Source organism: Pungitius pungitius, chromosome 15 (assembly GCF_949316345.1).
Source record: "Pungitius pungitius chromosome 15, fPunPun2.1, whole genome shotgun sequence".
Taxonomy (NCBI): Eukaryota; Metazoa; Chordata; class Actinopteri; order Perciformes; family Gasterosteidae; genus Pungitius; species Pungitius pungitius.
In genome coordinates this window covers 1,201,072-1,221,654 of record NC_084914.1, presented here as the reverse complement: position 1 = coordinate 1,221,654, position 20,583 = coordinate 1,201,072, and the positions used below count along the sequence as shown (strand labels likewise).

General features: G+C 48.5%; 5 protein-coding genes across 8 annotated transcripts in view; 4 read left to right on the top strand and 1 right to left on the bottom strand.

The window, feature by feature from the left end:
* The window catches only part of myo10 (myosin X), a 209,716-nt gene that overhangs the window by 80,277 nt on the left and 108,856 nt on the right, over positions 1-20,583 (top strand). The window lies entirely within an intron of this gene.
* On the top strand, positions 41-3,410 carry rnf182 (ring finger protein 182). The gene has a single exon (XM_062557610.1). The coding sequence runs from the start codon at positions 1,879-1,881 to the stop codon at positions 2,674-2,676; it is 798 nt and encodes a 265-aa protein (XP_062413594.1). The 5' UTR covers positions 41-1,878; the 3' UTR covers positions 2,677-3,410.
* ranbp9 (RAN binding protein 9) lies at positions 4,624-14,358 on the top strand. 3 transcript variants are annotated; one of them, XM_062557608.1, is made up of 14 exons: positions 4,624-5,304; positions 7,501-7,612; positions 8,177-8,229; positions 8,881-9,048; positions 9,267-9,289; positions 10,306-10,490; positions 11,376-11,488; positions 11,931-12,039; positions 12,160-12,314; positions 12,395-12,554; positions 12,630-12,751; positions 12,959-13,110; positions 13,356-13,467; positions 13,903-14,358. In XM_062557608.1, the coding sequence occupies exons 1-14, from the start codon at positions 5,088-5,090 to the stop codon at positions 14,031-14,033; spliced, it is 1,812 nt and encodes a 603-aa protein (XP_062413592.1). In that variant the 5' UTR covers positions 4,624-5,087; the 3' UTR covers positions 14,034-14,358. The 3 variants fall into 3 exon arrangements, with proteins under 3 accessions (XP_062413592.1, XP_037313835.1, XP_062413593.1); XM_037457938.2 differs by having other exon boundaries at positions 4,628-5,304; positions 12,395-12,548; XM_062557609.1 differs by lacking the exon at positions 4,624-5,304 and adding an exon at positions 5,387-5,637.
* nol7 (nucleolar protein 7) lies at positions 15,355-18,060 on the bottom strand. Its single transcript, XM_037457991.2, has 8 exons — positions 17,829-18,060; positions 17,251-17,311; positions 16,923-16,978; positions 16,812-16,837; positions 16,651-16,720; positions 16,437-16,558; positions 16,120-16,197; positions 15,355-15,985 (listed from the first exon to the last, which is right to left on the bottom strand). The coding sequence occupies exons 1-8, from the start codon at positions 18,050-18,052 to the stop codon at positions 15,912-15,914; spliced, it is 711 nt and encodes a 236-aa protein (XP_037313888.2). The 5' UTR covers positions 18,053-18,060; the 3' UTR covers positions 15,355-15,911.
* epdr1 (ependymin related 1) lies at positions 18,108-20,504 on the top strand. Of its 2 annotated transcripts, XM_062557611.1 has the most exons (4): positions 18,108-18,122; positions 18,712-19,016; positions 19,135-19,343; positions 19,792-20,504. In XM_062557611.1, the coding sequence occupies exons 2-4, from the start codon at positions 18,778-18,780 to the stop codon at positions 19,983-19,985; spliced, it is 642 nt and encodes a 213-aa protein (XP_062413595.1). In that variant the 5' UTR covers positions 18,108-18,122; positions 18,712-18,777; the 3' UTR covers positions 19,986-20,504. The 2 variants fall into 2 exon arrangements, with proteins under 2 accessions (XP_062413595.1, XP_037313891.1); XM_037457994.2 differs by lacking the exon at positions 18,108-18,122 and having other exon boundaries at positions 18,672-19,016.

Here is a 20,583-nt window from a genome sequence, read left to right as displayed (position 1 = left end):
CAATGGGATCCCTCCGCGGCGCAGGCAGAGGCGGCTTGTCGAGTTGAGCCGGCGGAGGTGTGACCGTGCTTCCGGTGGTGGGGGCTTTCAAAATAACATCTTCAGCAGACGTTCCCTTTGGTATCATTATGGCGTTCAAGATGTCCACATGAGCGGGAGGTTGATGGTCTAAACTCAAAAAGTATATGTATTTGCCCTTTGGGGTTAACCTTTTCATCTGAAAGTAAATGTTGAATTTGTGTTTTACCGCTTGCACTACTGTAATTACACAATTTCTATTGTTATGCCTTTTTATTGTGAAAGTCCACTTCCTCCCAGTTTATTCACTTCCAGACGTCAGCTGCTGCTTGTTTTGTTTTGGTTTGAGTTGACGTCATGTTCGTGTGTGTGTGTTTGTGCTGTAAAGCCTCCTGTTATATAAGGAATCAGGAATCACTAAACGTTTACATGCGATGTGTAAATTATGAAAGACAAACACAAGGATGTAAATGGATAACACACACACACACACACACACACACACACACATCAGAAACGGTGTCCGTCCGTTCAAAGGGGAAGTGCATTAGAGGTTGTTGTATTGCCTCCTAGTGGACAAATAATGATCAACAGGAGCTTTAAAGAGGCCTTAAATCCTGCGAAATGCATCATTGTTAATAGTCATTTTCTCATAGACGTCTATGGGAGCAGAGGTGTCGCCCCCTGTTGGTCACTACACAGAATGCTCTACTCTAATCTATTCCTGCATGTTGGCAGGAACATCCATTATTTTTTAATGTAAAATACAATGAAGTATCCTGAAAAGGTAATGTTTGAAATTGATATTGACTTGTAAATGGTAAGAATAAAATGGACATTTTTAAAATGTTACCATGACTTTCATATTTTTACGTAATCTCGTGAAACTTTATCAAAATGTGGACCAAACTTTCAGCAGGACTCAAGTACGAAATGATTACATCATGATGGTTTAAGGTCAGCATGACCTCACTCACCTCAAACCTTTAAAAACCCTTTTGGAATCCTCATTCGATTGTGTTCACATGGATGACGTGAAAAACATTTTCAAGGTTTATTCACACATGTTGTTGTAAATCATTTAAGATCATAAAATGAATTCATATATAGATATATGTCTTATGAAGAGAAATGTTTGAGAAACATATTTAAAACACTGAGGACATTCTCTCACACACACACACACACACGTACACACTCACACCATATCGTGCAGAGACTGGTTGCGGACGCGTGTGTGTGTGTGTGTGTGTGTGTGTGTGTGTGTGTGTGTGTGTGTGCATGAGCCACTAATTGGACTGAATTTCACTGAGCAACAAAAGATCATCCTCGAAAATTCCAGCTCTGGTTTGCACAGGCTTTGCTTTGTTGTCCCTTCGCCTGTTTGTTCTCTTCTAATGCTGTGTTAACAGTTCTCTCTCTCTCTCTCTCTCTCTCTTTGGTGTCTCTCTCTCTCTCTCTCTTTGGTGTCTCTCTCTCTCTCTCTCTCTCTCTTTGGTGTCTCTCTCTCTCTCTTTGGTGTCTCTCTCTCTCTCTCTTTGGTGTCTTTCTCTCTCACACTTGCCATGAAAGGCTTTTTTTTGCCCCAAACGAAGCAGCGTTACGCCCCGACTGCACAGAGGGAGACAACCAACAGAGGCCAGAACACACGAGGGCCTTCCCCTCATTGACTCTAATCTCTCTCTCTCTCTCTCTGACACACACACACACTGCAGGAGCCCGTTGGACAGCCACAATGAACCCCAGACCTCCGGTGGAGTGGACCGTTGTCTCCGTCTCCATCCATGGGAAACTGAGCCTGGACCGGAGCCTTGGGCTGGCTGCTCCTGTTGATCCGGAGGCCAGGGGTCAGGGGTCAGGATGGTGATCGAGCTGCCGGGCGCCGAGGAGCTCGAGTGTAAGATCTGCTACAGCGCCTACAACCTGGCCGCTCGCAGGCCCAAGGTGCTGGAGTGCCGCCACCGGCTGTGCGCCAAGTGCCTCGCCAAGATCCTGGACCTGGGTGAGTCTCCTCCCGACGCCGTGGTGTGCCCGTTCTGCCGCTGCGTCACCGGGCTGCCGGGCCGGGCGGCGAGCGGCCTGCCGGACGACTGCAGCCTGGCGGCGGCGCTGGCGCTCCAAAGCAGGAATCAGAGGAACCTCCACTTCCGCCAGGAGGCGACCACGGAGCTGCTCCTCAGCCCGGGGCTCCTGAGCTCCCTCATGGGTGGCAGCCCCCTCACGACATCCTCCTCCTCCTCCTCCTCCTCCTCCTACTCCTCCTACTCCTCCTCCTCCACCCGGGGCTCCCCAAACTTTGTGGTCATCACCATCATGGAGCCGCCTCCCCCTCCGCTGCTGTTGCCCGGAGACCCCCGCCGCCAGGGGAACCGGGGCTTCCGCTCCTCCAGCCTGGACTCCATGGCGTCGGTCACGCGGAGGTGGACGGTGTGGAACTGCGCGTCCCTCCTGTGCCAGACGTCGGCCCGGGCGCTGGTGTGGCTGCTGGGCCTGCTGTACTTCAGCTCGCTGCCCATGGGCGTCTACCTGCTCATCCTGCAGAGGACCGCCATCGGGCTGCTGCTGGTGAGCCTGGTCCCCGCCAGCCTGCTGCTGATCATGGTCTACGGGTTCTGCCGGTGCGTCTACCACGAGCTGTGGGACTGCGTGCCGCCGTAGCTGGGCCACCGTCGACCGGGGCGAGTGGGCCAGGATCCACCACCGGGGGGCGCTGCCGCGTGACGGAGCACGTGGTCACGCGCCGACAGCGGCGAGAGATGCTCCTGTGCGTCACTGGAGAAGAGAGCGGGAACATTATCTACTAATGGAGCTCAGTTTGGGGCTTTTTCTTGTTCTACACGGTTGTGCTCCGTTTAGCCCGATAGTCCACTAATTACCCAGTAGAGATTAAAAAAAGTGTCACATTTAGCTAAAAACGTTGTAATCTGCAAGATGAGGAGTAGGTGACATTGTAGTGAGAAAGGGGTTTAAGGTATTAATAACTGTCTCTGACACCTGTGGATCGAATGTGTGTCTGAGCCTCAAATGCATTCAAGTCAACTTTTAACATGATGATGTCTTGGTGGGTCTTTGAATAAAAACAAAGGACGATTCAAGTAAAACTAATACCAGTTAAAGTCTGTTAAAAGTGTTTTTTATTTAAACTTCCTCTTTATCTATTTCTTGCTAAGTGGGGTTGACTAGTAGAGGGAAGTAAATCATCTTTCCTCGAACATTTCGTGATGCAGGTCATTTGTGCACAAATTGTAGGAGGCGTAAACAGGTGTGAGAGGAAACCTGAAGGAACCTCCCATCGCTGTGAGCGGTGGAGAAGGAGGGCGGCACGAGGTCGCTCTACACTGCAGAGCGTTACGTTATGACTCATAGCTCAGTCTGTGCAGAGAGGTACAGTCTGAACCACCCCCCCCCCACACACACACACACACACACACACACACAATATATAACAATAATATATACACTGATGCTTGAGGATGGAGCAGGTTTGCGTTTTAGTACTTTTATAGCGTTTTGGTTCATTTATACTTCAGTCACATGAAGCCAAACAGTGAGGTTTTTTAAACAAACATTTTTGTAGCTATTTTTGTTTAGTTTGAATGTTGAAAGATACCTTTCCCCTCTATTAATACCGTTTAATTGCATGGAATCAACATTTTGGTTGATTTTTTCTAAGCGGTAAAAAAGTAAATCACAGATCCGAACGTGTTCATAAAGGAACGGTTCTCGTCATATGTTTTTTATATCTAAGGAATCTTAAATGGGAAAGCAGCTGGTGGCAGTTACATAAATGTAGTGGAGTACAAAGTTGAAAATAAATACAAAATTAAATACTTGTGGTAAAGTAAAAGCATGTAAACAGGACTTTCCTTTGGAGCACACTGAAAGTAGATTTTGACCACATGTTAAACTCGTTCTAGCAGGATGTAAAACAAACAGCGAGGATCTTCTCCCCGAACAGTTTGTCCTCGTCCGTCTGGTGGTAAACAGCAATCTGCCCAAGTGCCTCCCTACAGGGACCCTAACTTCATTTCAGATTCCTGCACCGTGATGCAATGCACATTCCCACATGTCCACCGAGCCCAGCTTCCTTCGGCCTGCAGGCCGCCTCACATATATACATTTATATATTTATATTTATGCATGTAGACATTTGTTTTAACTTAAACCTACTCTTATACTTTTCAGTTGTAGTCGGTTATACAATTGATGAAGCTGTTGCTGCGTAAAAAACTAGTTTACTCCATAAAAAAAAACACTTAATAAAGTTCGGCCACAAACTGACCTTCTGCTGGCAACCACCAAAATAAAGTCAACATCCATCGAAACTGAACCTGCACCGGACCCACAAGAGGGAGTCGACCCCAAAATGTCCCAATAAGCAGGACAAACACACACACACAAAAGCACACGTCAAAGCACATTGTGCAACATGACCGACCACCGTGATCACATCGCATGACCAACACGTCAAACGGCGTAGCGCGCGTTGCTTTCGTGATGCAGGTGCAAAAGGTGTCACGTCGTCCCCTCGGCTGCGTGTTGTGTGCTCTCGTGACACGCTCCCGTAGGAAGTGAGCGAGCGGCCGTCTCAGCCAATCAGATCGGCGGATAACGCTCCGACAACAAACAAAAGATCGCGGCTAGCTGAGCTCATTATGCTTTACCCGACCCGTCTACGCTAACGTCACTACTTACTTTGCTCGCAACGACGACCCCCCCCCCCTCCCTGTCCTTTTCACGGGTTTCTCCGTATCCTGCGTGTCAGGTGGTGCCCCCTCTCAACGTGTCTATCCGTGACTTTGCTTCAGCTAATGTCAACCTGAACCCGATCGCGTTCGGCTTTTTGCTCGCCCGAGCTAAGCGCGTTAGCCAGGTTAGCTCCTCGGCTAACCAGCTCTGGCTGCCTCACTACGTACAGCGAAGCCCGTTAGCTTAGCCCGCTAGCTGCCTTTGCTAACCCACCCATTTTTTTATTTTCTAATTTTTAAAAAAAACTTGACACTGACGGACACAAGTGTCTCTGGCTTGTTAGCAACAAGCCAAGTTATCCCCAAACCCGCCTCGTAGCCATGTCCGGACAGTCGTCGGGCTGCGGGTTCCTGATGTCGGTCGTTGTCCACGGAGATTCTGCTCTGAACGAACAGGAAAAGGAGCTCAACCAGCGGCTCCGACGGCTCTACCCGGCCGTTAACGAAACCGAGACCCCGCTCCCGCGGTCCTGGAGCCCGAAGGACAAGTTCAGCTACATCGGACTGTCTCAGAACAACCTCCGCGTCCACTACAAAGGTAGGACACCTAGAGTCGTCGCCACTTGGAATTGCTCAGGGGGGTGACGCCAACTTGGCTAACGTTAGCCTAGCTTTTTGACGGTTGGCGGATCAAAGCCAGCTGCCGTTGTGGCTAGCGTTAGCTTAGCTTAGCGGATCAGAGCTAGCAGCCGTTGTGGCTGGTGTTAGCTTAGCTTAGCCGATCAGAGCTAGCATCCGTTGTGGCTGGTGTTAGCTTAGCTTAGCGGATCAGAGCTAGCAACCGTTGCGGCTAAAAACAAAGTAGGCTAGGCTAGTGGCTTCATCAACAACAAGGCAGAGGACATCTTGCAAACCCCGACCAGCTGGCGAGGTGATTCCACAGCCCAAACTAAAATTGACCTATTGGCGCGTTAGCTTCCCCGATGTCGGCCACATAAAGCTTTCGCCATATTTAGTATAAATGTAATCCATTTGACGTACAACCATCCGTAAACAAAAATAAATGTCAGGCTGTTTTGTCTCGATGTGAGTCACACAATCGCACCCTTGTGTGTTAGCTGCACGGCGCTGTTGGTAGGCTAACGCAGCCTTACTGGGGGGTCTAAATGACAGGAAATACACCGTGTTCAGTGTCTCTGGTAGCTCAAGTTATTTGGAGTAATTGATCCAGTGACTGATGATTGACGTGAGAGGTACACGTAGTGTGACGTGGGGGGGGGGGGTTTCATGTCAAGTGACATTCAGGGCGTTCTGCAAAGCCATCCGGAGTGTGTCGGCCTACAAGAGAAGGTGTAGCTGAGCTTCCAGGGTGTGTTCTACTATTCTGGGTCTGAGCAGGCCCTCCACGCACACTCCTTTGAGCCAGAATGTTCTGTCTCCATGCAACACGCACTCACCTGGATGTCTCACTGCAGGTGTGCAGGAGCTTCACCATTCGAACACTGCAAACTTTATTTTCTTTTCTTTGTTTATTTTTGCATTGACCACCTCAATATTGGGCCTGAAAACATTTCAGATAATGTGCATGTTCATAATTTCCCCATCAGGGTAAAGCCGGAGATGTAAAGTCACCTGAGTGCTGCTGCAATCCAGGAAGGAATCCTATCAATGTGAATTTAGTTAAAGTATTTGAGTCCTCTATTATTTATATTAAACACTGTTGTCTAATAGCGATCGGATGCATTTTCCATCATTCATTTTTACAAATGACATTATGGATTAATCATCAGCATCCGAGGTTATTCATCAGCCTAATCATTTAGGCATTTCATCAGCCACACACTAATTTCTAGGTGTCTTCGAGTTGAATATCTTCAGGCGTAGGACAGTTGTTGGACACGATTAAAGTAATGATGATAATTGGGGCTCTTGGTTTATGACGTGCTTGTTTCACAATGTTCAGATTGTGGTCTGAGTTGTACAAAACCAAATACATTTGTATCTAGATTGATAACAAACTCATCTGGTTTCTATGTCAACATTTACAAGTTACACAGTTGTGTGTTTTTTCCAAACCTGTTCTTTAACTTTGACATCAATTGGCGTTTTTAATTGTCACATTGTAATAACTTCATATGTGACCCCTTATAACACTGCAATGAAGCAGCTTGAGCTAACGATAGCTTAAGAGGCTAACGGGACGAGGTGCGTCGCAGCAGCTGCTCCAGATGCAGAGCATTTAGGCCAATAATCTTACAACCACTGACCGGATACCAGGTGTTCATCAAAATGTACTGTCGGATTATTGGGCCCAATAGAAACAACATCTAGGATAATGTTTGCAGTTACACAGTACACAAAATATTATACATACAAAAGATGTTTTTGTACCACAACTTGTGTTGTAAAACGTTTTGGTGTCTCTACTCGTATTAGTATTTCTTCAGTGGGGGAAATAACTGTCCTTTTATGGTCAACGTACCCTTTTGGGTTAAAGCTACACAAACAGAACCAGTGACCAACACAAGAACCTGTTTGCGTCCCAATGAAAGATGCAGAGCGCTTTGTCTACAGGTCTTTGTTTCTGACAAAGATCGAGGGTTGAATCTTCTAAGCCAGTCATCCACATACATTCCTTCACTGTGTGTTTTCATTTAATGTGAATAAAAAAGGACAAGAGGCCCAATCAAAGGGTGGCAGTAGTTCCCTTTAGTTGCTGTAGACTTGTTTCCTAGAATGACCCTGTGTCCGTGTGTAACCGTGTGTCCTCTAAAAACCGCTAACCTCCCCAAAGGACACGGCAAAACCCCAAAAGATGCGGCGTCCGTGCGGGCCACCCACCCCATCCCGGCCGCCTGCGGCGTCTACTACTTTGAGGTGAAGATCATCAGCAAAGGTCGAGACGGGTAAGGACACGTTAGATTACGTCATCGAGACGTGTCCTCGGACTGTCATTACGTCACATGACCTCACACACAACTCGACCATCATGCCTGATATGTAAAGTGGCTCAAAGCGAAAACCCCAAACACGTGTCATCCAGGTCTCATTGGAGAAATGAGACCCATCAGCACATGTGAAAGGATTGACTTACTGTCCAGTAGTTGTTGGTGATTCTGTCTCCCGCAGCAGATTAGAACCCACATCTGAGATTATTGGATGTGTCGCACGTTGTAACTTAAGTCAAATCTATCTCTTCCCTCCTGTTCAGCAAATAGGTTTTTATTTTATAAACGCATGTCACACAGAACAACCTGAAGACCTGACCACTGGACCCTCCTTAACCAACATGTCTGAACCCTTTGATCATCCTAAATAATACATTCCCTCATTTAATCTGTCACGGAGCGTTTGTGTAGCAACAGTTTAATTAAATATTTACTCATTACAACACCACAGGCTGTTGATGTGGATGCATATTGACCTATAGATACTTATTATATATATAAACTCAACCCTCTTGTCCACAGGTACATGGGCATCGGTCTCTCGGCTCAGGGCGTGAACATGAACAGACTCCCCGGTAAGACCCCACCGTGCATGTGTTGCGGTGCGTAGCGAGGAGAACACTCTGTTTACTGATGTTTGGTTACCACGGGAGACGCTGCTACAGGATGCACGGTGTCCACACATAAGTGATGTACAGGAGTTAAGCATTGAGGCGTGGAGGCGGAGTCTGAGAGGTGGAGAGAAGGGGAAAAAACATTCTGCACATCAAAGGAATCTGTGTGTGTTCTGGACAGCGCGTTGAGTGACGTCTGGATTAGTGGTTGACCTACATGGTGTCCAATAGCAGCAGACAATATTCACACAGCAAATTCTTTAAAAAAAAACCATAATCTTGATGCCTGTTAGTATTTTGTGGGAAACAATTGATTAAAACATACACAGATCAGGATGTGTCTTTGATAACCAGAAGTTACAGGACAGAAATGCCAAAGATTCATTTGCTTCATGCTGAGTTTGTTTTGCGGATTGATCACACGCATCTAGTCCTTTAATTATGAAGCTGCTCTTGGCTCTTCAGCAAGGCATCGATCACCGTCGGGCGTCGTCTTCGATGCCTTTGAACAACCCAACAATCACAGATCGTCACTCATTTAAATTAAAGCTCCCGAGTCCATGTTAACACGGGATTATTGTTATTAATGTTATAAACCCTGACGTCCCTCAGGTTGGGACAAGCACTCCTACGGTTACCACGGCGACGACGGGCACTCCTTCTGCTCGTCCGGCACCGGGCAGCCCTACGGACCCACCTTCACCACGGGCGACGTGATTGGCTGCTGCGTCAACCTCATCAACAACACCTGCTTCTACACCAAGAACGGCCACAGCCTGGGTGAGCTCTCTGAGCGCCTTCCTTTCTTTACTAAATGGAGGTTTTAAGCATATTTGATATTATTATTATTATTATTATTAAGCATATATCCCGCCTCCTACCTGCTACATTTAGACCTGGGCGTTGGATTGAATTCATTTTAATGACGTCTTGCTGCTCAGTGTGATCACACAAAGGACTCTGCTTAATGCTGACTCGGTGTCTCTGTTCCTCTGCAGGCATCGCCTTCACTGACCTGCCTGTAAGTGTCCTCCTTTTGTCCTTCATCGTCTGTGTCCAAGACCAACTTCATCACGTTTAAATAGTGCTGAGATGCATCTGTGCCGGCCCTCACGGTCCCAACAGAACATTGGTTATATACACACACACACACACCAATATTGATGCATGCGTGACCCATATCGAGTTGGGAGACTTGGTCTGATTAGTTTTGCTCTCTTCTTTGGGGCTCGGACCGTTTGTTGGTCATTTTCTTACCGGGGAAGAAAATAAGCGCCTTACTCACAACAATAATCCATTGAGCAGCAGAACATTGGTGTTGGTCCACGGCTGTGCAGCCAAGTGCGTCAGCCCCACACTGCTGACCTCTGTGCGGATTGGACTGTGACACCGATAACGCTCAGACACACACACCGTTTGTGCTGCTCGCCCGGCCTTTAGTCTTCCCTCTCGCTCCGTTTCCCACCGAGCGTCGAGCTTCTCTTCCTGACGCTGTTGGAGGAAATGATATCTCGTGTTAATAGACGCAGCCGACCATGACGACGTCGGTGGGACTGTTGCTTGAGCAGCTACAACGTTAGCTTAGCTTAGCTTAGCTTAGCTTAGCATAGCAGCGATCGATCCAAACTCCATTCGGACAAGAGGCATTTTAAAAGTTGTTTGCTTCTTGTCCCGCAGCGAGAATGAATTCAGACAATTAGCCTGCTTTAAATCTGTTTGATCATTTTTTAGTCTGCTCACACATTCAATCACAGAACTGTAATGAACCATGTGACTCGGCTGGAAAGCCCAGGTTCTGAACCCAGACGGGACGGCGCTGAGCTTCCCGGGCTCCGTGGTTTGCTCTTTCACGGTCGAGGGTGGAAATAAACGGCGTAGTTGAGGGTTTCCATGGAGATAAGCCCCTCCCCCTCCTCTCCAAACAGGAATAAAGCAGATGACACAATAATCTCGTCGTGACTCCCCTCCGGTTCCTCCTGGTGTCGTAAAGTCAACGATGAGCAAGAAACCTAATTCTGACCCGATTCTGATCCGCAGCCCAACTTGTACCCGACCGTGGGCCTGCAGACTCCCGGCGAGGTGGTGGACGCCAACTTCGGCCAGCACCCCTTCGTGTTCGACATCGAGGACTACATGCGCGAGTGGAGGACGAAGATCCAGGCCCAGATCGACCGCTGCCCCATCGGGGAGCGCGAGGGCGAGTGGCAGTCCATGATCCAGAAGTGAGTCCCTGAATCGTGTTGATTTGATCCGTTTTTTGTGGTCTTTAAGTGTAAAACATTCTACTTTGGTGGTCTGTAGAATTTTAGACTTGTCTCCCTCTGGAACCAATGAGCATCACACCCACTTGGAACCGCGTTTCCTGGGAATCTATTAACTCGAATACAAGCAGCTGGAAAACCAGCCTTTACGTAAGGAATCACTCAATCGGCTTCTGGAGTTCAACCCTTCAAATGCTGATGATGGATGAGTTCTGGGAACCGTCTGCGGCAGGAAGTGACGGCCGACGTGGCGGGGCTCAAAGGCCCAGATGGACCACCCCCCCCCCCATCGGAGAGCAGCAGCTGGGATCAGGAAGTGACGCCCTGATGGGATTAGCTCTCTGGGCCGTGGTCATTTGTCCCGAATGGATTTAATCTCCTTTCATTTGGGGCTTCGCGGCGGCTTTTTTACTCTGTATTTTTAGCCAAGAAAGTCCTCCTTCGGCCTGGGGAGGGAAGCTGCCATTGCTGCGCTGGTGTCAGACTGGGGGGGGGGGGGGGGGGGGGGGTTGCATAGAGTCATCGCTGAGGCCTCTGATCACAGAACACTGAGGGTGGGGTACAGTGTTTACAGGTGGGGGTCAAACACCTAAAAGGTTAGTTCCATGGTGTCGTTTGGTGATCATTGTGAGCCAACAGCTTTTCCTGAGAGGAAGCCAACAGGAAACACCCCCCCCCCCTCCCCCCTTTGTGTTTGAGAGGATTGTTTGTGACGTTTCAGGTGACGTTTAGACGTTTGCGTCCCGTTGGTGTGACTCGGCGAGGAGAAGCTCTTCTGTCGGGTCTTCTGGTCTGAAGGATTCCTCCCTCCACTGAGCGCCTTTCCTCTCTGTTGTGTCTCGTCAGGATGGTGGCGTCCTACCTGGTGCACCACAGCTACTGCGCCACAGCGGAAGCATTCGCCAAATCCACAGACCAGGCCGTGCACGAGGAGCTGGCCTCCATCAAAAACCGACAGAGTGAGTCCTGCTGCTCAGCAGCTTACAGATAGAAGCACAGCGGCTCCAGGTGGTGTTTTATACCACAATAAGAGCGTAAGTTGTTTTATACAGACGACGGTCACCACAATAAGAGCGCGAGTTATCAGTGTGTTACGCATCATGTGCACATGTTGGTCTGTATTCATCCGATTATAAGTAGTGATGTTAGTCAGAAGAGTCGTATGATTTGTGACAGTAGTTTGGGAAAGTCCACCCAGTACACGGCACAAAGCTCCTTTCACAATACTTGGACCTGAGGTTTGATCAGCCGTCACTTTTCTGGCTGGAAGCTTTGGCTCCGCGAGGTTATGAATTATTACTAAAACCCAAAGCTGCTATGATCAATGTCGGCTTCATCCCCAAAAAAACGAGTTCCCAAAGTAAGCCCTTGACCTCGTGTAATCATGTGGTTGGTTTGCAGAGATCCAGAAGCTGGTGTTGTCGGGTAGAATGGGCGAGGCCATCGAGACCACCCAGCAGCTCTACCCCAACCTCCTGGAGAGGAACCCAGACCTGCTCTTCATGCTCAAGTAACACCATCAGATTGACCAAAGTCACATATTTAATAACTCTTTCCTTACTGTGAATAAATACTGCGTCTCTGAGGCCCCTTTAACACATGGTGTGATGTCATGTGGTCTCTGCTGCAGAGTGAGACAGTTCATCGAGATGGTGAACGGGACGGACAGCGAGGTGAGGTGTCTGGGGGGCCGCAGCCCAAAGTCTCAGGACAGTTACCCCGGCTCCCCCCGGCCCTTCAGCAGCCCCAGCCACAAAGCCAGCAGCTCCCAGCCGCACCCCCCAGGTACAGACGCATAAACACGCGCCTCCGTCGTAGTGGCTTCTTTCCTCCTTGTTCACTGTGTCCCGTCTGTTCGTTCGTAGGGTTCGACAGTAACTGCTGTAACGGCGTGACGTCCAATAAGAGCCACAGCTCCTCCCCTCACAGTCACAAGCCCTGCCCCCCAACATCTGGCCCCGCCCTGCCGGCGTCTGACGTCAGCCTCAACGGGAGCCACAGTCAACAGCCCGCAACCAGGTACTGGTAAGTGAAGGAGAACTTCCTGTGACCCGCCTCACGCACTAACCCCCCCCCCCCCCCCCCTGTGTCCCGCCTCAGTGGCGACGTGGATATGGAGGTCGACCACTTCACCAACGGAGTCACGGAATCGTCCTCCAACGGCTTCCTCAACGGCGGCTCCAAGCACGCCGCCGAGGCCGAAGACTGCGACGCCGACATGGGTGAGTGGAGCGACCCCCCCCCCATATACGGAGCCTACTGAGAGCCCAGTGACACCGTGAATGAAGACCACCTACAAGTCAATGAACTTTTGTGACAAACTACGCTTGAAAGGGGGACTGTGGTTCCTTCTCTAGAAGATGCTGTGGAAGTCTGGGTTTTGCACATTAATCCAAATACCCCCCCCCCCCCCCCCTCCCCCCCTGCAGAGGTCGAGTCGACTCAGTCCAAGAGGCAGCTGTGCGGCGGCAGCCAGGCGGCCATCGAGCGGATGATCCATTTCGGCAGGGAGCTCCAGAGCATGAGCGAACACCTCCGCCGCGAGTGTGGCAAGAACTCCGCTAACAAGAAGATGCTGAAGGTAACGCACAGATCGCCACGGCAACGTCAACGACCTCACGCCCCGGTCACCTGATCGAGGCTGCTTTGCCTTTTTAATAAACACTCACTTCTTACAACCCACGCCGCGCAGTTTGAAGTAACTGACCGTGGTGGTAGTAGTAGTAGTAGTAGTAGTAGTAGTAGACACTAGTGTACTACGTAGTAGCCGTTAGTATAAGAACACCTGGAGGAGACGGTGAGGTCATCGTTTGTGTCCCCTCTCAGGACGCCTTCAGCCTGCTGGCCTACTCGGACCCCTGGAGCAGCCCGGTGGGCTACCAGCTGGACGCCATTCAGAGGGAGCCCGTCTGCTCCACGCTCAACAGTGCAATACTAGGTGGGTTGTTGTCTGCGTTTCCATGGCGCCCAGATTCAGACCTGTGAAGAATAGTCTAAATAGTCGGCAGTCTGCAGGATTACGTTAACACTGACACGGCAAAATTCAAATAAGAGGAATCGAACTCATGATTCTACTAGAATAGAACAAGGGATTAAAAAACGACACCATCTGGATGGAACCAATTTTCATTTCCTAAATCACTACAACAGTTGACGAGCTGAAGTAGAACAGACTTCCTGTTCCATAAAAGTACAACTCACAGAACGTCATTTAGATCGAAGGGAGGCGTCTTCAGAGACTCATTTCAGCTCATTGCTTTAATCCATTGTAGATTTTATTATATTTATTTAGGGCGTTATGACCTGTATTAATGAAGAATATTTATTGCTAACCACAAAGCCCATTTCGTAATGCTTTTTTTTTCGTCCCCAGAGACCCACAATCTGCCCAAGCAGCCCCCCCTGGCCCAGGCCGTGGGTCAGGCCGCCCAGTGCCTCGCCATCATGGCTCGAACTGGCAGCGGCTCCTGCGCCTTCGCCTCCGTGGACGATTACCTGCACTAGCCCTGTGTGTGTGTGTGTGTGTGTGTGTGTGTGTGTGTGTGTGTGTGTGTGTGTGTGTGTGTGTGTGTGTGTGTGTGTGTGTGTGTGTGTGTGTGTGTGTGTGTGTGCGCACCCCCCCGCACGCTGTCAGGACCTGTCCAGAAATGTGTCTCCTTCCACCTCCTCCAGCCGTGTGCCCCCCCCCGTCCTCTGAAGGGACCACAACAGGAAGTCGAGCGTTGAACCAGCTCACGCGCCGAGGACCACGAGTCACTTTTGGGCAGGTCTTTAGATTGAAAGAAACGCCACATAATAACAAAAATGAATAAGCAAACACACAAACACACCATTTTGTCGTAAATATGAAAATACGCCTCCAGCTTGGTTGACCTCGCAGCCTGTGCCCCCCCCTCCAAGACCCCGGCGTCTGCACCAAGGCGGTGAGGAGGTGGCAAGAAAACTACTCCAACTGGTGTGGACCCCCCCCCCCCCAATAAGAAAATGGCCGACCACCCTGTAAACCAAACTCACTGGGCAACACCTCCCCCCCCCCCCCCCCCTCACTTCAGGACTGGGGCAGAGGTCGCGTGGACTCGCGACTTTGAGGAAGCCGATAAGAATCTGCTTCTGTTTTAACCTTTTAGTTTCTTTGGGTTGCCATGGTTACCCGGCTCTTATTGTTTTTGTTGTTTCAGGTTTTCAGGCGCGACGCCGACGACTATTATTATCACATTAATTATTGTTCCTTGCATTTACAGTATATTTGTTGAGCACCAGCAAGAGCAAGTTGTACTTGTTGTAATAAAGGTCCCGATCCCACATGTTAAAGTTCTATTAATAGACTTATTTAGGTATCAAATGAAAACAAAAAAAACACAGAATCCTTTACGCTTTTTATTGACACCAGTGACTCCTAATTACCCCCCCTCCCAACGTTGTCTACCCCACCCATAAAAACGAGCTGAAATGTCCTATTTTCAGGGGTTTGTGGCGTATGGAGACTTCCCATCATGCATCAGGAGGGCTGCTTGTTACGGGTCAGTCTCGGTCCTCTTTGACAGGGAAAATAAAACATTTCAGTATCTTCAACCGCACTGTTACCAACGAAAAGAACCCAATACGGTCCCTAACGCGTCTCCCCACCTCTAAGCTCTTGGTGGTTTCTTTATTCAAACCCTTTTCTGGGGGGGGGGGGGGGGGTCGTCCCTCTGAAGCCTGTGCATGCCGTAGTAAAGTGGTGGTAAGATCAAGTTTAGATGTCTTTTTGTTCCTTTCAGTGTAAAAGGAAAGACGTCAAACAGCGAGTCGTCCTGATTGTCCACTTGCAGAAGAAAAAGTGCAATTTGTGTGAGGGTGAAAAGATTTTTATTAAAAAAAGTGATAAAACGATGTCTGGCTGCTGAATGGAGCTCGTTGTGTTCAGCTCAAAGCTGTCAATCATTTTTATTTATACATCATGCAAATTAAGTCATTTGTTTTAGTTCTGGCCTTAAATCACCAATTATTAACTTGGTGGACACCATGAAACTGACACATTTATTACATTGTAAACAGGCTTTAACTTGCAGAAGTGTTTCTGTTGGAATAAATCAGCTCGATGACTCCAAATAAAGTGAAAGGAAAACCAGGTTTGACTAAATTATCTTGTGAATGTCAGAAAGTAGTAACGTTAATAAATAGTCAGTGTCTTAAACTTCATATAAAACATTTCATTGACCCAATGTTCATGTTGGAACAGTTTTAATTTACTAATAAAAGTAAACCAGATTCTAAAGCATAAGCATCTTTTATTAAACAGCATCTTTTATCAAATAATTACATGAGATTAAGGTTACAGGACAATAAATCGCACCTTTTAAACTAAACAGCTGCATCTGAGGGACCTTCTTCCTGCTGTGATCAGCTGGAGGGAAGCTGCTGCTTGTGGATCCATCTCTTCTTCAGCTTCTCTGCTTTGGCTTTCTCTCGACAGGCTGAGGAGGCGACATCATCACACGCACGTATGAATGTACAGACCAACATCGCGTTATAAACACTCTGATTCTAGTTTTGAGTTCTCAGCCGGCAGCTGTTTCAGAAGCAGCTAAAAATTGGAAGTATTTCTCACCCCAGTCCTTCTTCACAAACTGCACGGCTGCACTCTTGTTCTTCCCCTTCTTGTTCTCCAGGGAGAGCATCTCGTTACCTGAGAGCAGGAGGACAAAGTGTTAAAGAGCCCGTCGGACTGAAGCGAGGCGCCGATGTCGCCGTCGTGGCTCCCTGCGGCGGCGCCCCGAGGAGAGGGGACGCCTCGCTGGGACCTGACGGAGCGTCGCTGTGGCAAGACGTAAAATTGAGACAGATCATGGTCCTCGCGGACTACTGGCACAGAGTGTGGCTTGCGAGGGTTGAGGAGACGTGACGGAAAGCAGACGATCGTCTTACTCGTGGTCCTTCGGCTCCCTGGTCCGTACATCCGGGAATGGAGGAAATCCTCGGCCGCCTGCAGCTGGGCGGACGCCAGCGCGCTCTGCTTCACCGTCGTCACCGTGTAGTTTCCCTTCAGGCTGAAACCACACAGCCAGGTCAAAGGTCACGTTCGGGTTACCACTGAATTACTCCGGCGTTGGATGGAGCAGGAAGGAGTGCGTTTACGTACTTTCTGACACTTTGCCGTTTCCTCTTCCTCTTCCTGCCCTCGACTTCTTCTGGCTCCGCCTCCTCTTCAGCTGCAGGAGAGACGTTGGGAAACATCAGTGGTTCCGATGTGAAGCTCCTTCTGCAGGTTAAAAGACGTCAAGACCGAAATGTGCTTTTTACCTCTCACTTCGGACTCTTCCTGCTTCCTGTAGAAGGGACAACATTTGAAAAGGTTCATGAAGCAGAGCTTTGGGAATCTTCTTCATGAATTCGTCCCAAACAGAAACGTACTTTGAAAGTGCAGAGTCGATTTCCTCCAAGACGTCAGCTGGTAGAAGTTTTCTTTTCTGTGGAGGGAATTTTAATGAACCTTAAAAATACAGAAGGTGTTTGGCTGCTGCTTCCAGCCCGATTTATTTCAAAGGTCATGTAACAGAACAGCTGCCATTTAGTCTTCTATAAATTAACGTCAAAGAAATGATTGTCACAGTCAAGATGTTTAAGATGAGTCATCTTGACTTAAACTAAAAGCACTTAAATTATACTTGTATTATTATACTATAAATATTGTATTATATTACATTTAAACAAAGTGCCGTTTTGCGGTTTAATAACCGACCTTCTGCTCCTGGAAGAGCTCCTGTCGCTTCCTCCTCTTCTCCCTCAGCAGCTCCTTCTCCCTGAGGACATGAAACGCACAGACATCAGACGCTGGATGGACTCGATCTTCTGACCGCGGTGGTTTGGTGCCTCCATGCTCTTTGTGGATGAAGCTCCGAACTCCACCCAACACGTCTGTAGATCACACGCATGCGCAGGAGTTTGTTCAGCAGGATAAAACTAGGCTTTTTCGGAAGGAAACGTTTGATTTAGTTCAAAATGTAATACAACATAATTGGTAAAGACGGTCATGGATTATTCTAAAAGTTGGCGGAATAAGAATCTATGAATCGTCAACTGTTGCTTTACAAATGGCGTCATCATACGGAGCCGCTCACTGTTGAATGAGCACGCCGACGTGAAACGCGCTGCAGAGCAGGAAATGAGATGATGAATAGTCCGCTGCAGTGAACTTAGTCCACCCGCAAGCGCGTAAACTAGTGAATGCAGTTCGCTTCTGATGGAGTTGTGTTTAACGGCCTCCATGCAACGTTAAACCATGGCTAATTAGCCAGAGAGCTAACTAGCGTTAGCTACCTCCTGGCTCTGTCCAGCGCCTGTTTCATGGTCCGCAGAGCATCGGCCTTGGAGTCTTCAAAGGTCACCTCTTCGGGCCCTTCATCGTCACTGGACTCGAGCAACAAACTGAAACCCTCCATCTGTTTCTCTCTGCCCGCCTTGCTCAAAGACGGAGCAGCTTCCCCACGTTGTTTCTTCGCCATGTTGTTCTGGGGCCTTCGCGTCATCGGGCTGCGTCGCATGGTGACGTCAAGCGAACGCGCCCGCGCCGCCCCGCCCCGCGCCGCCTGCGACGCCTAGCCTAGCTGTGCAGTATGTTTGATTTCTGCCTGTTCTAAAAATGATGCTTAATATGTATGATGTGAATGTTTGTGCATATAAATGAGAAAATGACTCTACTTTTTGATTTATTTCCTGTAAACACGAGTTTATGGTTTCAATCTCTAGCATGCTAGTCATTTAGTAAATTATGGTCTGTAAGATTTTCCAAAATGTTTATATTTTATTTCCAAACATCCTTTCAAGTACATACATTTATTTTATCAAATAATTTATTGTTTCGATTACTCAATAAAATAATCTGTAGATTGATCCTTAATAAAGATACAAAACGTTTCCCATTTAGCACTAGCTTGCTGTATTATTAACTTGATGCTTATTCTTTGACATTTTACAACAATTTTGCTAGAATGCGGTTAAACCTCCAATTACAGGTATCTACAATACTTTTTGTAGTTTAACTGTCTTTTACGGATTTTATTTATTTTTAGTTATTATTAACCGTCGATTAAAGTTCTGGGATTTTTGTTCTGTTTTTAATATGTACAGATATACACACTAAACATTAACGCCTTTATTTTGAAAACCACAACCGGAAACCCTATGCAATCATCCGCGGCAGGTGCAGCTCATGGGCAACAACAACAACAACAACGGGATCATCTAACGGGACTTCACCACAGCAGCGATGCACCGGCTGTTGTTCGCGTTTCTGGCCGCCGCCGGGGCCTCCGTCCTCGGCCCCCCGAGGACGGAGGCCTCCCGGTCGGCGGCCGCGCCCTGCGTCGCCCCGCTGCAGTGGGAGGGCAGATGGGTGATGTACGACCACAGCAGCGGGAGGAACGCCCGGGCCTCGGTCTCCTACGACGGCCTGAAGCAGAGGCTGCGAGTCCTGCAGCGGAGCCAGAAGCACGCGCCCTGTCAGCGGTGAGCCCGTCTTTGAGCACATTATATTATCATTATAATAATAATTGCTTTATGTATATACATTTCTGGTCAAAAGTTTGGACACACCTTCTCAATCCTCATCACCCCCCCCCTCCAGGTTTTTTGAGTACATCTACTTGTACCAGAGCATGGTGATGTTCCAGATCGACCAGAAGACCAAGGACTGCTCTAAGATCTCCCTGACGGAGGCCTGGGATCCCTTCGACATCCCGGACAACTCCACCTTCGAGGACCAGTACTTCATCGGAGGCCCCGGGGACAACGTGGAGGTGCAGGAGTGGTCCGACAGGAAGCCGGCCCGCCGCCGTGAGTCTGTCTCTCTGCGCAGTGGTGTCCTCCTGCGAGGCTGAAACACAGATACGTGACAACACGGTGGAGCTGGAAGATGTTTATTACCTACATGACACATGTGACACATTTCTCTCTCTGTAGTATTTAATTTCCGAGCAATATATAACAGAACCATCATAGCGTTCGTGTCCGCAGTTACACATGAAAGAAGAAAAGCAGACCGTGAACCCTTTTCATTGGTCGCCTCGTCTCCTCTCTGCTGTGTCCTCGGGCATGAAGGTCACAGAGGTTTGGTCACGTGACCCTTGGTCTCAGCTGAATCCATCACAGTGTCTTATTAGCGCCGACGAGCTCCGAGTTGAATCTCTTTACAGCAAAGGTTTATTTGGGGATCTTAGATGAGAGATTGTTATTGAATGTTACTGATGTCACATCTTCGCTCTGCTCGCCCCCCCCCCACCAGATGAGACCTGGGTGGGCGTCTACACCCTCAAGGACTGCTACCCGGTGCAGGAGACCTACGTCAAGAACAGCAGCGTCACCACCTCCACCCGCTTCTTCAACATCCACCTGGGCATCAGCGACCCCGACGTCTTCACCCCGCCCTCCACCTGCCAGTCAGCCCGGCCCGAGAGGAGGGCCGAGTCGGGCTGCTGAAGCCTCGCAGCCCCCCCCCCCCCCCCCCCCCCCCCTCAGCAGCTCCCTCGCAGTGCGGAGGGACGTTTCAGAGATCAATAAGCGGTAAAAAGGAAATGTGACTTCAGACTTCTACCTGCAACCTGACAAACTAGTTCAATGGGATCCTTAAACAATTAGCGACATGCATGTAACGTTTTAACAATTGTGATTAATTTATTTGATTTGATACTTAAGAAGTTTCAGTGAAGCATTGTGGCTACGTGCTAACGAGCATTGGATGATTTATTTTCTCACAACAGGCAGTTTGACATGAATCCAAATACTCATCAGACCCATGAAGTGCGTCTCAAACACGAGTGAACAAAGTAAACAAATCAAAACCTTCTGGTTTGTGGTTTCTTTTAGATTTGTATTGAGGTTTAAAGGATGTTTCTTGTGATACAGACACACGTATGTGTGTGCAGCAGTGTTGTTGACCCGCAGCCACAATGTCATATTTTTATTTTTGAACAATAAACTTTCAACATTCAAAAGGCGTCTATTTGTTACTGGTTATTTATTATTGTATTGTGTTTTTAATGGGGCATTGTGTTGTACTTTAATTGGATTTTTTAGT

Coding starts and splice junctions, on each gene's coding strand:
- nol7 (XM_037457991.2), bottom strand. CDS start 18,052: ATGCGACGCAGCCCGATGACGCGAAGGCCCCAGAACAACATGGCGAAG. Junction 17,312..17,828: donor GCGCTGGACAGAGCCAGGAG/GTAGCTAACGCT, acceptor TCATGTCCTCAG/GGAGAAGGAGCTGCTGAGGG. Junction 16,979..17,250: donor AGCTCTTCCAGGAGCAGAAG/GTCGGTTATTAA, acceptor TTCCCTCCACAG/AAAAGAAAACTTCTACCAGC.
- ranbp9 (XM_062557608.1), top strand. CDS start 5,088: ATGTCCGGACAGTCGTCGGGCTGCGGGTTCCTGATGTCGGTCGTTGTC. Junction 10,491..11,375: donor TGGCAGTCCATGATCCAGAA/GTGAGTCCCTGA, acceptor GTGTCTCGTCAG/GATGGTGGCGTCCTACCTGG. Junction 13,111..13,355: donor CTAACAAGAAGATGCTGAAG/GTAACGCACAGA, acceptor GTCCCCTCTCAG/GACGCCTTCAGCCTGCTGGC.
- rnf182 (XM_062557610.1), top strand. CDS start 1,879: ATGGTGATCGAGCTGCCGGGCGCCGAGGAGCTCGAGTGTAAGATCTGC.
- epdr1 (XM_062557611.1), top strand. CDS start 18,778: ATGCACCGGCTGTTGTTCGCGTTTCTGGCCGCCGCCGGGGCCTCCGTC. Junction 19,017..19,134: donor AAGCACGCGCCCTGTCAGCG/GTGAGCCCGTCT, acceptor CCCCCCCTCCAG/GTTTTTTGAGTACATCTACT. Junction 19,344..19,791: donor CAGGAAGCCGGCCCGCCGCC/GTGAGTCTGTCT, acceptor CCCCCCCACCAG/ATGAGACCTGGGTGGGCGTC.